Source organism: Tyto alba, unplaced genomic scaffold, assembly GCF_018691265.1.
Source record: "Tyto alba isolate M040663 unplaced genomic scaffold, T.alba_DEE_v4.0 Super-Scaffold_41, whole genome shotgun sequence".
NCBI lineage: Eukaryota > Metazoa > Chordata > Aves > Strigiformes > Tytonidae > Tyto > Tyto alba.
Window position 1 is genome coordinate 12,187,498 of NW_024881317.1, and position 14,902 is coordinate 12,202,399.

Below are 14,902 nucleotides of genomic sequence, written 5' to 3' on the forward strand. Positions count from 1 at the left end.
CTATTAAGCATCATGTGAGATAAGTCTCTCTGAATTCCAGTGTTGTGAACTTTTCCTTGGCAGAAGGAAAAAAGGATTTTGTGCAAGTGACCTATTTCAACTGTCTCTGTCTCTTTGGACTGAACTTGTATGCATTCTTTTGAAAAGCATATAATGAATGTTGTTTCTTCTGTTTCAGTTACAACAGCTATTGACAGACCTTCCCCATGATATGCTGGAGGACAGTGGAGACCAGCTCTCCACCTATTCGGACTGTAGCATTCATGAGACTGAGGAGCAGTAAGGAGTTTTGCACCGTTTTTTTTTTTTTTTTTATATTGTGCTTTTGAGAATAGAGCAAAATCTGAGCTGAAGACGTGTATAAAAGAAATCCAAGTAAAAGGGGACCTGTAGTGCAGTTTGCAGTATGGCTTGTGTTCCATGAGAAACAAACTAGATGCCACTTAATTTAACGAAGGGATGGTTTGTTTTGTTTTGCTTTTTTTTCCTGATGCTATAAGTACATAGTTGAGCTGCTTGTCTTTCTCTAGATCACATGAGCCTGGGAAGCATGATGGAAGGTGGAACGATCATCCATTGATAACTGATCCTCAAAATGTAAGCTTGTATGAGCAGTGATGTAATTAGGAGGAACTGCTTGTTCATAATAACATGCTAAATACTATTTAAAATATTAGAGAAATACTTTTCTTGTAAGTGACATGTTTTGCTATTCATTTGAGGTATTTCTAACTTGAGGGCTGGTAATCCCAGAAATGGAGGGAAGGGGGTGAGGGGAAATCTGAGTTTTGAGAGAGCAATTCCAAACCTCTTTATCCGTTCATAGGGTTATGAACAAGGACAAAACCTGTACCCTGAACAATTCTTGCATGACCAGCAAAATGATCATGCTGAAAAACATGGAAAGAATTGGAATGACCTACATAACAATGAAGAGAAGAAACATTTATATGACATTAAAGAAGATTACTGTGGCCAAAATGGTCAAGAGGATCCTGATGATGTGTATCTTGGTAGAGATGGGTTTAATGCTCCGAGTTGCTACCAACAGAACAACGTATATCATCTTCCTGAAAACTTCAGGCCATATACAAATGGCCATAAACCAGAATTTAACAATCAGCAAAGTAAAATAATGAATTATCCAGATGCTCCAAAGGAACATCTTAAGGTATTTCAGAAGCTGCTGCTTTTTTTCTGTCTCTCTTGGAAAATTTTCACAGATCCTTAACTATTGGTAGTAATGTTTGTAAATGCTTTCAGTCTCTTAACAATTTAAACAGTGATGGGAGGCTTCTGTAGTCCATTTAAAACAATGAAGGGTTAAATTATTGGATTTTTGTATGTACATGGGGTTTTTTTGCTCTTGGTGGCTAGGTAGAATTCCATGAGGTAGAATGAACATGATTCACTTAAGTGTGTGTTTATTCTAGTGAAGCTGACACTTCACCACTCTCCTAAAGTGAAAGCTTTAATGAAAATTTCTATCACACTTAAATGGTGTGTTTGGAGCCTGAAACTGAAGACCTGCGAGAGCTCTTTTTAATGTCAACCTGTAAAATGAAAAATGTTTTGATTGAGCAAGAATATAGTTATAATTGATTTCCCCTTATGTATATATTGTCACAACAGCAATTCGTTGCATCAGATGTCAGTGGCCAGTCACCAGAATCTTATAAAGTCACTTATAAACCATATCAAAATGGCATTCATAAAAAACTTCCAGTAATCCAAGAAGGAACCAGAAGAAATGAAGTGTTTGAAGATTTGCAACATGAATTCTTGGCCAATGATGAAAGTAAGTATCTGCTGTTCAGACTCAAAATAAACTTGTGTGAAGAGTCCACTGGAAATCAACAAGAGAAAACCTGTTGATTTCAGTAGATTTTTGGTAAGAGGACATCTAAAAGTATGTTGATGTATATGATCTTTTATTTTGCTCTAAGCTTACATTGGGATAGCTCTAATTTTGTTTTGGTTTTTGGTTGTTTTTTTCCCCACTTTATCTATAAATTGGTTCTTTTTTATCAGGGTATTTGAGTTTCAGGCAATTAAAAATGTAGTTCTGACTGGCGAGGCTGTGAATGGAATTATTTCTGATGGCTTGATCTCAAGTCTTGCTGGTGCTTTGTCTGGTTTATAATATAGGAAAATAATGTCTTGGTATACCTTGGGAAACATACTTTGCCACACTGGGCTTTTCTGTTGGGTGCACTTCAAATGCCTAACAAGCAAAGTAGTTCTGTTATCTTGAAAATGTATAGTTGCCATAAGACTGTGTGAATTCACAGCACATAAACCTTCATCTGGGCTTGCTCTTAGGCTTGAATTGTATTGGTAGCTCCCACGATTCCTCAGCCATTGCTGCCAGAGCAATTCAGGTGATATGAATCAAACATGGATTAAAAAATGATTCAATTTTGTGAACCAACAGTAAATTTAATACTGTATGAAAGAAGTATTTTAGGGCAGGAATTACAGTGGGGATTTTCTTGGGTAGTTGATTGTGCTGAATTGTCTGTATGCTGTTGGAAATTTGGCAGATTCTTCAGAAAATATGCAGATACTTCAACTTCAAGTTCTAAATAAAGCAAGAGAAAGACAACTGGAAGAACTTAATGAAAAGCTAGAAAAGAGTGCACAGCAGATTAGGTATTTGAATCATCAGCTTTCAATGGTCAAAGGTAAAATGTTTTGTACTAATTCTTAGATTTTTATTCGTATCTAACAACTTTTCTATTCCGAAACTTTGATTTAGGTAGTGTCTCTGCAGGTATTGATCATATTTAGAAACTTGATTTGGGATTATGTGGACCTAACCCTCTCCTTGCAACATTGTTCAAAAAAAAAAAAAAATTCTCTGGATTGGTGCCTGACTGTGTCTTTTATTGAATTCTCAAGACCACCATTGTATTCCAGAGCCCCCACGTGCCAGGCATTAAAAAAACATACAGAAAAGTGAGAAGTTTGCCAAAGTGGTGTGTTAAAAGTACAAAAAAATAAACACCCAAACCCCAATAGAAGTACATATCTATTAAACCAAACAGCACCAAAAAAAAGGTTTAACGGGCCATTTCCTGAATTGTATGTAGAGAGCAGCTCTTCCAAAATAATCAAAGCTGTAGTAGAGACAGGTGGTTGTCTTGGTCTCCTTATAGGAAAGGATAGAAAGAGTTGTGAGTTTAGAGAATTAGGAATATAACTTTTAGAGTGCAAAAGGAGGAGAGTATAGGGAAAACTTCAGCTGTCAATCACTTTTCTGTATCTTGACTATTCCTCCAGAGGAATTATTTTGTTTCTCCCTTTAAATGGTGTAAGGGATGATGCTAGTGCCTTGTGCTGACAGGATGGGGCTTGTTTCTGTTAGGGTTCTGAAGGTACAGTATATCAGAGTGCTTCCAGCTACCAGAGGGAGAAAGGTTACTGGATGGAGACTGACTGAATGTTTTTGTTCTGTCTTCTGTTTGTTGCCCACAGTATGAGAGAGAGGGCTCATAGGAAATGGTTCTGCAGAGCAGGGATACTGAACAGTCATGTTCCATGAAGTTGTTGGGTGGCTGGCCATGTTTCTCTCACAATTATTATGTCTCTCTCTTAAGATGAAAAGGATGGTTTGGCTGTTAGTCTTCATGAGTCTCAAAAACTCTATCAGAATGGAAAGGAACGGGAAGTACATCTTGAAGGTCAAATAAAGGCCCTTGAAACTCAAATTCAGACTCTTACTACCAATGAAGAGCAGGTACTATATTTTAAAACTGTTAATTATGGACAATCTCTACAGTTATATTTGTGGTGCGTTTGCATTAAACATAACTGATAATACCTTGAAACACTGTTCATGATCATTGCAGTAGCAGAGTATATGATCAGTGAATAAGATGCACTGATGGAAGATAGTTTGTATTAAAATCCAGGCATTATCTGAGGACTTTTAGCAACTCTTGCACAAAAACTCTGGACTGACATAGAATATTGGAGAAAAAGTAAAATATATCTAACTGGAAGCTACTGTAATACTGTGCCTACAGATATTGAAGCAATCTAAAGTGGCAGAGGTAGCCATGGAAAGCATGCAGAAGCAGCTACTAGAACTTCAGAGATCAGATGCCCTTCAGCGAGCCAGAGAACAACATGAGGCCATTATTTCAGCACTGAAGCAGAAGTACGAAAACCAAATATTATCATTAGAGGAGAAACTTGATACTACAAAATCTGCGCTCCGAGAGCAGGTGAAAAGTTATTTTAGGATGCTGAATACTGTGCTGGCGAGCCTGTAGAGCTCCCCGTGTTTCTTAAACTGCACTTCTTGAACTATAATTCTAATAACTCCTTCTGGAAGCTGCTAAGTAAATAGAAAAGAAATTCTACATAAGTCTCGATATTACGAAGCCTATGTGGTATGTCTTTATAAAAATCTCCAGGCAGTTGTGAGCTCAAACTGTGAGTTTTTACATAGCAAATACAAGGAGGCAAGAATTCATTGTTGTAGTTTCTCTTCTGAGCTTTCATTCTGTGCAGAATCTCTTTTTGAAAGAGTACCGGCAAATAAATCTGGGAAAGAAAAGAAGTAATTAAGAAATGACACGATATTTTTGCTGCAAGAAAAACTGTTTATTAAACATCCAAGCTGTAGTCTCAAAATGATCAAGGATGACTAACTAGTGAACAGTCACATTATTTTGGAAGTACAGATTTAAAAGGAGAGAGGGGGGAAAAAATGTCTGGCTTTAAGATGGAGTTTGACATAGATTGTGTCACATGGTTATGGAGCTTATTAATATATTCTACCTGACATGTCATAAGAGTTCATTACACTATTAGAAATACTCAGGCAATGCAGTCTAGGCAGGCCTTAATAAATTATCCTTTATTTCACATAAAGGAAAAATAATTAAATTTAATTCTAGGTCTGTAATTCTTGTCTCAACATAAAAATGCGTAAAAATAAATGGGTTGTATGAATTGAAGCACTACTTGCTTATAAACAAGAATGCATTGATAAATTTCTGCCTGTTAGTACCAGAACAAATCTTATGCAGATTTTGCCTCTACTGCAAAAGAAGTTTCTTATGGTAGTATGTTTGGGGTATTTAGAGAGAGGTCTGGTTTTGAGAGAAAATAGAAAAGTCAAAGCACAAAGATGAGGTATTGTGCCTCCCAGGTCTATGCAGGTAGCTAAGTAATGCCATGTGAAGGCCTACATTGTGTATTGTAAAAAAACTACAGTTCCTCTTTTACAGAGCACTGGAACCTGCTAACTTGGCTTAAGACCAACTTAACTAAACTGGGTTAAGCTCAGGCTTAACATAAATGATGTGAAAGCTTGAATTTTCTGCAGTAGACGAAGTATATGTGATTAATTACTGGGGATAATCTGACATGCTGAAAACTAACTGCTGTAGGAAATACAGAACAGTTCACATCCATGTATGTTTACATATGAGTATAATTACTGTCTCCTAGTGAAAACCTTGATGATGTAAGAGGTGAGTGGTCAGCCAAGGATAGCATTTGATCTGTGATAGATCTATCTGGCTTCCAGGCCTTTAGGTATCGGATTGATTATTTTTCTCCCATGTCTTGTATGTATTGACTCTTTCTATGTCAGAAACTGTCCTAGATGACTAGATGTTTGTAATACGAGTAAAAAATAATTTCTCTTCCTAGAAAGAGCTTTGCAAAAATCTAGGAGAACATGTTAATCAACTTGAAAAAATGCTGGAAGAGACGAAATGTGAAAAAACTGAAATAATAAATCGACTGACAAGAAGCCTAGAAGAAAGTCAAAAGCAATGTGCAAGTTTACTGCAAACAGGTCAGCCTATTACTCATACCTTATCTTTCCTTGCAGAAATGGCTCCAGTATTTTTGAAGTATGAAATTGCACATCTACATTTCCATTGAAATGGAATCAACATAAAGCTAAATGTGTACGAGACCATTTTCTATGCAGTGCATTAGTCAGACTTAAATGAAGTTAAGTCTAGTCTGAAGTGTAAAAAAGCAATAAAAATAAAATAAAAACCACTCCCCAAAGCCCACCATCCCCCTACAAAAAAACCTCCACATCAGAATCCCAAGCGACAGCCATTAAACTATTTTTGTATGCATTTTGTGCTGCATATGTGTAAATTTAGTTTTGGCCTAAATAACAGTCTTTGGAAGCAAACTACTTATTTCCGTGTTAGATATTTGACTTGAATTGCCATTCTAAATTCAATTCTCAACAAGAAAATAAATGTTTTTGTGGCTGGAGGCTGGTTCTTAGAAACTTATATCAATAGGGATAGCACATGAAATATTCTACTCTTTGTGTATTTGGCTTGTGCCTACCTTTATGCATTGAAGTCTTTTAATAATAATCTATGTAGTGACTATTAATGAGCTCAAGGAAATAGAAACAGAGTAATGCCTGTTACCAGAATCAACATTGCTATTTTTAACAGTGATTGTTTTTTGGAATCTATAGTCTGTCTTGCATATTTATGGCTTGCTCGTTCTCTCCCTTTTCTTTCCTGTAATAGGCTCGATGCAGGAGACAAATCAGTTACGATTTCAATTGCAGCAAGCTCAGTCTGCGCACATGATAAGCAATAACATGAACAAGGCTTTGCAGGTTAATGTTATTGAGTATTTTAGTATCTTGGTTTTGGGGGGGTGGGCATTATAGCTGAGAGACTGGTAGTTGGAATTTTGCTGGGGAAACAAGCACGATTTCAGTAAAGGACAACCCACTGCTTCATCTCCCAGTGTTGCATGTTGGACTGTTTTTATCTTTAACTTAAAACACAGCAGAGCATATGTGTTGGTAGAAGTCTGATATCATACCTCTGTCTGACCTGCCTGCGGAAAAAGAACATAAATTCTGTGTGCTGGGAATCTCGTAACTTAATTAGGCTATAGGGATAGTTGGAGATGTCCTACTTTTTGCCAGCAAAAGGAAATGCTAGAGAGTCCTCTGTAAAATAGAAGTGGAAGTCTGTATTTTCAATTCAGGTCATATATCTGACTTAAATGTATCATCTTGGAAATTATGAATCCTAATAAGTACTAGAGTAATAGGCTGTTTTTCAGCTGTGTACTTCTGTTGTCATCCATTTGATTATACAAGGGCAGCAGGAAAGAAGCAAGACCAAAAGAAATAATACTTACTCTCATATATGAACTGTAATAAGAACAATATAGTATACTGAACAACAGAAAATATTCTCTTAATAGTAGTTATATGCTTTGCTAGTGGTATCAAAAATTATAGTATAACTAAAACTAATGCTAGATGATTAACTAAATACAGATAAATACAACTATATTTAGGACAAGTAGCTCTGTTCAGAAAGAATAACTCTGGGAGAATTATCATGGGCCTAATGTGGTTGCTTGGAGTTTCTCTGCTCAGCGTAACTTACTTTTTTCCTGTCTTTTCCTTTAAGGAAGAATTAATGGAGCTGAAGGAAGAAATAGCTTTGTATGAATCTGCTGCCAAGCTTGGAGTGTTTTTGAATGATGTGGCTGGAGAGCTGCATACGAACCTGGGTGATTCCTATATAGATTTGGGAATTAACAAAATCACCGGGAAGAAAACGAGGTTCTGCAGGTATTGAGTGATTCTTGCTGAAAGAAAAATCTAAAATTCTTGAGGAATTGTACCAGATGATCCTGCTGGATCAGCATGGAGTTTTTGGTAGATATTTGAAATTTGAATATTGCTTGTATTGCCAGGTAATTTGGGAAACAGGAAAAACTGGATTAATACCGTAAATTGGATGCCTAATTGCTGTTTACTAAATCTGCAGTTTTTATAGCAACTATGTTGCTGTTCCTTGGATTGTATGGACTATATGCATGGATACATTTTTGCTCAAAGATTCCACACAGTTACTTAATGCTAAAGCTGTCTTTTAAAACAACCAGTTTAGTTGTTTCAAAATACCTCAGGTGATGTGAGAAGGAATCTTTTGGGGAAATAGCTGAATGAACAAGTTTTTTTCTACATTAATTGCAACTTTATGAAAAAGTACGTGGCTTCTGTCTTCATGTTTTCTCATTCTTTTTACTATTACCTCTTAGACGTCTGTATTTCTGGTAGCATTAATTGCTCTTCTCTTTGCTACCACTACCTTTCAGATAAATGTTTTTCATGTTTTAAATACTGAACTGGTTATGTCTTCCCTAATAGTGCAATACAGAACAGAGACATGGATAAAGAGCTCTCTAAAGATGAAATTATTGTAGAATTAAAAGCTGAGCTGGAACGTCTATTGAGCAGTAATAAAATGAAGAGAAACCAGATTACTCAATTACAGAATGATCTTAAAGATTGTCAGAAGACATTAGAGGAATACAAGCAGTTGTTGAAAGCAGAAAAATCATCAAAAGAGTCAGAGGTTTGTTCTTTTACACTTTTTTTAAAAGTGAAAATGCACTGGATTTTAGTGAACCAAACCAATGTTTAAACTTCTTGTGAAAAAAGACCAAAGAATTTACTCACAGATGAGTATTCATAGCAACTAAGTAAATCTGTCTCTGAGCTCAAGGAAAGCATTGTCACTTGGATGATATCTTGTTTTGTATCTTTGGTGAAAAAGAAACAAAGTGAAAAGAACAACTTGGGCAGCATGTGCTTTATTCGGTGAGTTCTGATATGATGGCTTGCTTGAAAGCACTTAATGGCCACTGTGCTTATCTCAGAACTACATATCGTTGGAGAAAGTAGGTTTTCTTTATCCAAAAAGGCCTTGTAATTTCTTTGAGAAAGCTGATAGTATCATTAGGTTATACGAGTGGAAGGTTAAACAGACTGCCTTCAGAGGGCCTTCACTATGTAATTTGATCAACAAGAAATCTTTGATATTGTATCTCTCTTCACCCTATTATTAACTTTATAAATTCATCAGCCTTGTAACATCTGCTCTTGTAATCTATACATTATGACCTAAATGTGGGATAGGAATATAATATGCTTGAGAAGTATGCTGTTGGTTGGATAATAGCAGTTGTCCAGCTTACAAACGTCTAGTGTGTGCTTCTTTAAACCCGCACGATGCTGTGAGTTTGAGGAATTAATCTAGAATAACAGTGATACTGTTAAATCTTGCATTGCAATAATTTCCTTCGTGTTTTTTTTGTCTAAGTAAAAATTTTTATTTGGCAGCTTACACTTTTTTTAAAGCATCAACTTCTAAATCATTATGTCTTGAAAGATGTCATCTTAATTTTGTTTATTTTTAGTCTATCATGAATCTGAATAAGTCAATGGCCAGTCCTTTGGTTTCTGATAATCTTAAGGAAGAAGTTCTGAGACTTAGAAAGGCTAATGAAACTTTGCTGCAAGAAGTTGAGGTGAGACAGAGATGCTGCTTATCCCTACAAAAGAACACTACAAAAAAAAACCCCTGTGCTAAAAATGTGCGATTGAAAAAGTTTCTTTACAACCCACCTATTTCTTGGCTCTTGTCCAGAACCATACTTTGACTATTGAAGAACTGAAAGAAAATGAGGAAAAACTGAAAAGCTTAAATCAAGATCTCTGTTGTCAGATGAGAAAGGTGGTTCAGGATTTTGATCAGGATAAACAAGAAGCCATTGACAGGTAAGTCTGTTAAATCCATTTAGTTCCATTTGTGAACTTTTAGCCTTTGTGTATCATTTTCTACTAGCATCTGGTACAATGGGAGGTCAGCATTAGAAGGCTGGTTTCTTTTTTAAGGAAAAGTTGAGTCCTGTTTAAAAGGGGGAGGGAGAAAAACCTAGGTATTTTTTTTTCCTTTCTTGAAATTGTAGGTGTGAAAGAACTTATAATCAACATCATGAGGATACAAAAGCACATTTTGAGAAAGAACTGATGGAGAGGTATGCTGCAGAAAAACAGCAGCTTATTCAAAGTTACGAAGAGACAATCTCGCAGTTAAAGTAAGATTTACCATTTCTTCCACTTTCACTGAAACTTTCACATTTCCTGTCTGGCCCCAGTGCTAGTTACACTTTGTTTAAAAAAGTCTTGCTGTCCTGTGAGTGTAAAGACTAATTGATAATAAATAATCTGTCCTGTGAAGGGCTAATATAGAGGAGCTGAACAGAGAGATGACTGCAGTGAAGGAATGTTACATCGGAGTCTGTGGGGAGAAGGACGCTTTGGAAGCTACTTTAAGGCAGAAATTTGAGCAAGAGCAGCAGTTGAAGGAAGAGAAGGTACTAATAGAAATACATATAAATTATATCATTTCAGACTGCTCTTAAGATGTACTATCCATAAGTATATTTAATTGTTTGGGGAAGATACTTGGAAGATATGCAGCTATATCAGAAAGTTATTACGTGTGACCTGTGGGTTGTTAACTTAACCTGCTGTTATGTCCTAGAGTTTAAAATATCATAGAAATAACTCTTTCCAATAGCTATTCATTTTCATGAAGTTAACTTTCATAATTTTGACTCTTGAAGACTGCTTAGTCAGCAGTGTGAGGCTTTATGTTCATGAGACATTTTCCAAAAAAATGACAATACAAGTCATCATCTCCCTATATAAAACTCATCTGAAAATACTGTGGGTTTTTTAGTAATAATGAATTCAGACTGCTATATTGATTAAAAACTGCTTTTCTGATGATATCTGTGTGAAACAAGGAGCTCCTGGACAGACTCAAGCACGAAAAGGAAACCTCCAGAGGGTGGAAGTGAAGACAGGTAGTCTGGGAGAGATACAGAGAAATTGTCCGAGCAGCCAGGCATCAGGTTAGGAAGGCCAAAGACCTGACAATTAATTCTGGTCAGGGGTGTCAAGGCAACAAAAAAAGCTTCTATAGGTACCTAGGTGATAAAAGGAAGACTAGGGAAAATGTGGGCCCACTCCAGAAGGAAACAGGAGACTTGGCTGGGCAAGGAGTGGATTGAGAGCAGCCCTGCGGAAGATTTGGGATTATCAGTGGATGGAAAACTGCCTGTGAGCCAGCAATGTGCACTTGCGGCCCAGAAAGCCAACTCTGTCCTGGGCTGCATCAAGAGAAGTGTGGCCAGCAGGTTGAGGGAGGGGATTCTCCCCCTCTTCTCTTGTGGGACCCCACCTGCAGTGCTGTGTCAAGCTCTGGGGCCTCCAGTATAAGAAGGACATAGACCTACTCAAGCAGGTCCAGAGGAGGCCACAAAGATGTTCAGGGGGCTGGAGCACATCCCTTGTGAGGCCAGGCTGAGAGATTTGGGGTGTTTCAGCCTGGAGAAGAGAAGGCTCTGGGGAGACCTTCCAGTGCTTAAAGGGGGCTATAGGAAAGGTGGGGAGGGACTCTTTATCAGGGAGGGAAGGGATAGGATTGAGGGGTAATGGCTTTAAACTGAAAGAGGGTGGATTTAGATTAGATGTAAGGAAGAAAATCTGTATTATAAGGGTGGTGAGACACTGGCACAGGTTACCAGAGAAGTTGTGGCTGCCCCCTCCCTGGCAGGGTTCAAGGCCAGGTTGGATGGGGCTTTGAGCAACCTGGTCTAGTGGAAGGTGTCCCTGCCCATGGCAGGTGGTTTGAGACTAGGTGATCTTTAAGGTCCATTCCAACCAAAATGACTGAGGTGGGTCAACTGTCTTGCTAAGCAAGTACAGTAAGAGGTGTTGCTCAGAGTATGCTGGGAATAAAGATATTTGATAACAAAACTTATTTTAGAGGAATAGATTATAATAATGTCTGATATGTTTTTTCTTGTCAAGGTGTCATCAGTAAGAGCAGTTCACAGGCTCGTGCATTCTCATCACTTCTTACCAGAGCAGTTTGCTATGCCTTGGGGAATACTTTAATTTTTTTTTTTTTTTTTTTTTTTTGCCTAGCTCAAAAAACAGCTGCTAGAAGAAAAAGAAGATTCTCTTAATCTTCTGAGGACTGAGCTTGAAGAGAAACACATCAGTTCTATGACAGCAGCAAAGAGGCAGTGGCTAGAAGAAAAAGAACAGCAGGTTGAGGAAGAAGTTGCATTAGCCAAAGCTCACTGGGAGAAGGAAGAAAAAGAGGTGTGGAACTTAGACCAGGGGTTTTAAAATTTGTTTGTTTTGTTTTCTATGAACTTCGATGTAGATAGGTTTACGCACTGTTATTCTGCCATTTGAAGTGGCTTTTAAGGTTCTGTCACTTTAGGAGCCTCTGAAGTCAGTAGGTATTATACATCCTTAAGGTTTTGGAAAAAAAAATAAATTCCTAGACCTTGCAAAGTAACATGCAGAATGTCCTGAATGTCACAGCTGGTAATATGCTTCAGTTTTCCACCCTGATCCCTGGGTGAGCAGTTATACTTTCTATTGTTTCATTTAGTTATTATGTAACAGTCCTTTGTGTATTCTATGCTATAGAAGAAAGCTCTGAGGAGTTACCAAACTCTCCTCTCTGAGCATGATTTTGCTCTTCTCATGTTAGGGAAGATTATTAGTGTAAATAGTTTTGTTTGTTAAATACGGGTGAAATTCTGGTTATTTGGTTACTGGGGAGATTTTCTGAAAAAGTATTTTTTTCCTTAGAATAAAGAACAAGTCTTTGCAAAAATAGAAAGAGAATGGCAAAGTAGGCTGGAAGAAATGAGAAGAACTGTAGTTGAATGTAATGACTGCAGCAGCCAAACTGACAGAGTAACAGTTGTGGATGAAGCTTCAACTAAAGAGTTAGAAGGGATTGTTGAAGACCAGAGGCTGCAGATCCAGAAGGCTCTGAAAGAAAATACAGCCTCTGAAGAGGCCATAAAAGAATTTGAAATAGAACTGGAAAATAAATACCGTAAAAATCTTGCCAGCCAGGTAACAAATAATTGTTCTGTCTGCCTGGAGCCTGTGAAACTGCAATGTGCAACTAAGTCACCTAAAAAAATGTTCTCTTCCACAAACTTTCTCTTAAGCTCTGTAGTTGATATTTGCTATATTAGAAATACATTTTTTTTAAAAAAAGTTGTGAAGAAGCTGTAGAATGTAGCTTGTTTTTTTAGCTGTTAATTTTTTACAGTTCGACAAGTTTTGCAGGAGTTTTGAACAGAACTGAGCAATACTGACCTAGTTCATACCATTTTGTTAGGAAAACTAATTTAATGTTCATTGTTTAGTATAATTTTTGCGTCGAGAAATACATTAGATGCTGCTGGTCTGATTATTTTAATTTCTGTGAACATAGGCAATCCCAACTAAGTCTTTTCTTTCATTGCTACGTGAAAGTAATAGTAAAAATTTATTTGGTGATGGTGACTGAAGTAGGGGTTTCTTATCTGCTTGTAGGTAGATGCAGCTTTAACCCAAGCTCACACCAGGTGGCTGCAAGAATTAACAGACCTCAAAGAATACAAAGTAAATCTAAAGATAGAACAAGAAAAATGGGAAAAAGAACACAAAGAGGCTGCAGCAAAGCAGGTAGCCCAAAATACTTGTTCATGGGTATTGATAAACAGTTCAGTCTTCCAAATCCTGTGTATAACTGAGGAATGAATGTAAACATAGGGAGGGAATCATTAAGGAAAAATATTTCTAGTGTAGTCTGGTTCTGATCCATTTTTTTGCCTATATAGGATTAAATTTTATTAAATAACTTGAAAATAATCTCCAGTAAATGGATAATGACACAGGGTTATATTTTATGTGTATGTATGAATGTATGTATATATTTATGACTGTGTTATATATTCACCAGTTAGCCCTAGTTCTCTCAGCTGCTGAAGAGAAATGGAAGAAAGAATATGAGAATACAGAGAAATCTGGACCAAGAATGAAAGAACTTGAAGAAAAGGTAATTTCTCTCACGAAGGAATTGGAGCTAAAGAAAGAAGAAATCCCTGCAGCTATCAAAGCAGAACTAGCAAAAGCCCGTGCCCAGTGGAACAAAGAAAAGCAGGAAGAAATCCTGCAGATACAAGAGCAAAATGAGAAAGACTACCGATCATTCTTAGATGATCATAGAAGCAGAATTAAAGAGGTACTTATGACAGCAAAGGAGGATCTTGCAAAGCAGAAGAATGATCTCTCCATTCAGAAAGAGGCAGAAATAAAGATGTTGCTAGACCAAAAGCGGCGAGAATGGGAGGCTCAGGAAACTAAGAGGCTTCAGGATGAAATTAATCGGTATGAGGAGAAGAGTCTGGTTGAGCTTGAGTACTTGTTGAGTGAAATCCATGAAGAACTAGTCAAGTGTACACACAGTAAGCATTCTTGGAAGGATAAATGTTTTGATGCTCATGTTCAATTAAACCATCAATGCAAATACAAACTGAAGGCATGCTTACAAAAGGCTTACAGAACCACAGTTTACACAATTCTGGAAAAGAAAGAGCAAGAATGGAAAGAGGTAATATTTCAGTAAATTATAACTGCCAACCAGAAAAGGGGTTTGAGAAGTCATTTATACCTGTTTTTTCCTAATATAAAATATCCACGTAATCCTGAGAATCTGAAAATCCAATGTTTGAGTTCATTGATAACAACAGGCCTTTAAAACTGTAAAAGAGGGCTAAATCTACCATTAACAAGTGAAAATAGAAAGGATGGATATAGCTTTGACACCTTCAGACTTTAAAGAAGAGAAAGACAGGTTAGGAGCTTCAGTCTTTAATGCCAGGATTCATAAATGAAGGAGATGAATCTGCCATCTTAAATTTGGGAGCCTGTTGAAGGCTCCTTGTGACAGCAGGAGAGTTCTGTCATTAGGGCCCGTATTTAGATTTTTTTATTTTTTTTGGCATGGCAGCTTTTTTTTTTTGAGAGAGATTTAGCAGTTTGTAATAGTGATTGTGGATCATGTTATTCTTTCCCCCCTCCCTTGATACAAATAAAGATGAAAACAGTAAATCCTTTTCACAGATTATCTGTAGTAGAATTGAATAACTGACAAACTGATCTATCTCGGGGAATAATAGTCTTGCTTAACTTTATTGTGGCTCTAGGAAATCCTTTTCAATG

At 37.0% G+C, this 14,902-nt stretch overlaps 1 protein-coding gene across 1 annotated transcript in view; it reads left to right on the top strand.

The window, feature by feature from the left end:
• Positions 1-14,902, top strand: part of CEP152 (centrosomal protein 152) — a 28,044-nt gene that overhangs the window by 3,885 nt on the left and 9,257 nt on the right. Inside the window, exons 3-21 of the mRNA XM_042804296.1 lie at positions 179-279; positions 531-597; positions 827-1,171; positions 1,633-1,798; positions 2,544-2,684; positions 3,600-3,739; positions 4,029-4,229; positions 5,668-5,815; positions 6,525-6,616; positions 7,431-7,594; positions 8,177-8,384; positions 9,229-9,339; positions 9,459-9,589; positions 9,781-9,909; positions 10,053-10,188; positions 11,810-11,989; positions 12,491-12,763; positions 13,232-13,363; positions 13,641-14,291. Coding sequence (XP_042660230.1) covers positions 179-279; positions 531-597; positions 827-1,171; positions 1,633-1,798; positions 2,544-2,684; positions 3,600-3,739; positions 4,029-4,229; positions 5,668-5,815; positions 6,525-6,616; positions 7,431-7,594; positions 8,177-8,384; positions 9,229-9,339; positions 9,459-9,589; positions 9,781-9,909; positions 10,053-10,188; positions 11,810-11,989; positions 12,491-12,763; positions 13,232-13,363; positions 13,641-14,291 — 3,516 coding nt within the window. The remainder of the gene's footprint in view (positions 1-178; positions 280-530; positions 598-826; positions 1,172-1,632; positions 1,799-2,543; positions 2,685-3,599; positions 3,740-4,028; positions 4,230-5,667; positions 5,816-6,524; positions 6,617-7,430; positions 7,595-8,176; positions 8,385-9,228; positions 9,340-9,458; positions 9,590-9,780; positions 9,910-10,052; positions 10,189-11,809; positions 11,990-12,490; positions 12,764-13,231; positions 13,364-13,640; positions 14,292-14,902) is intronic.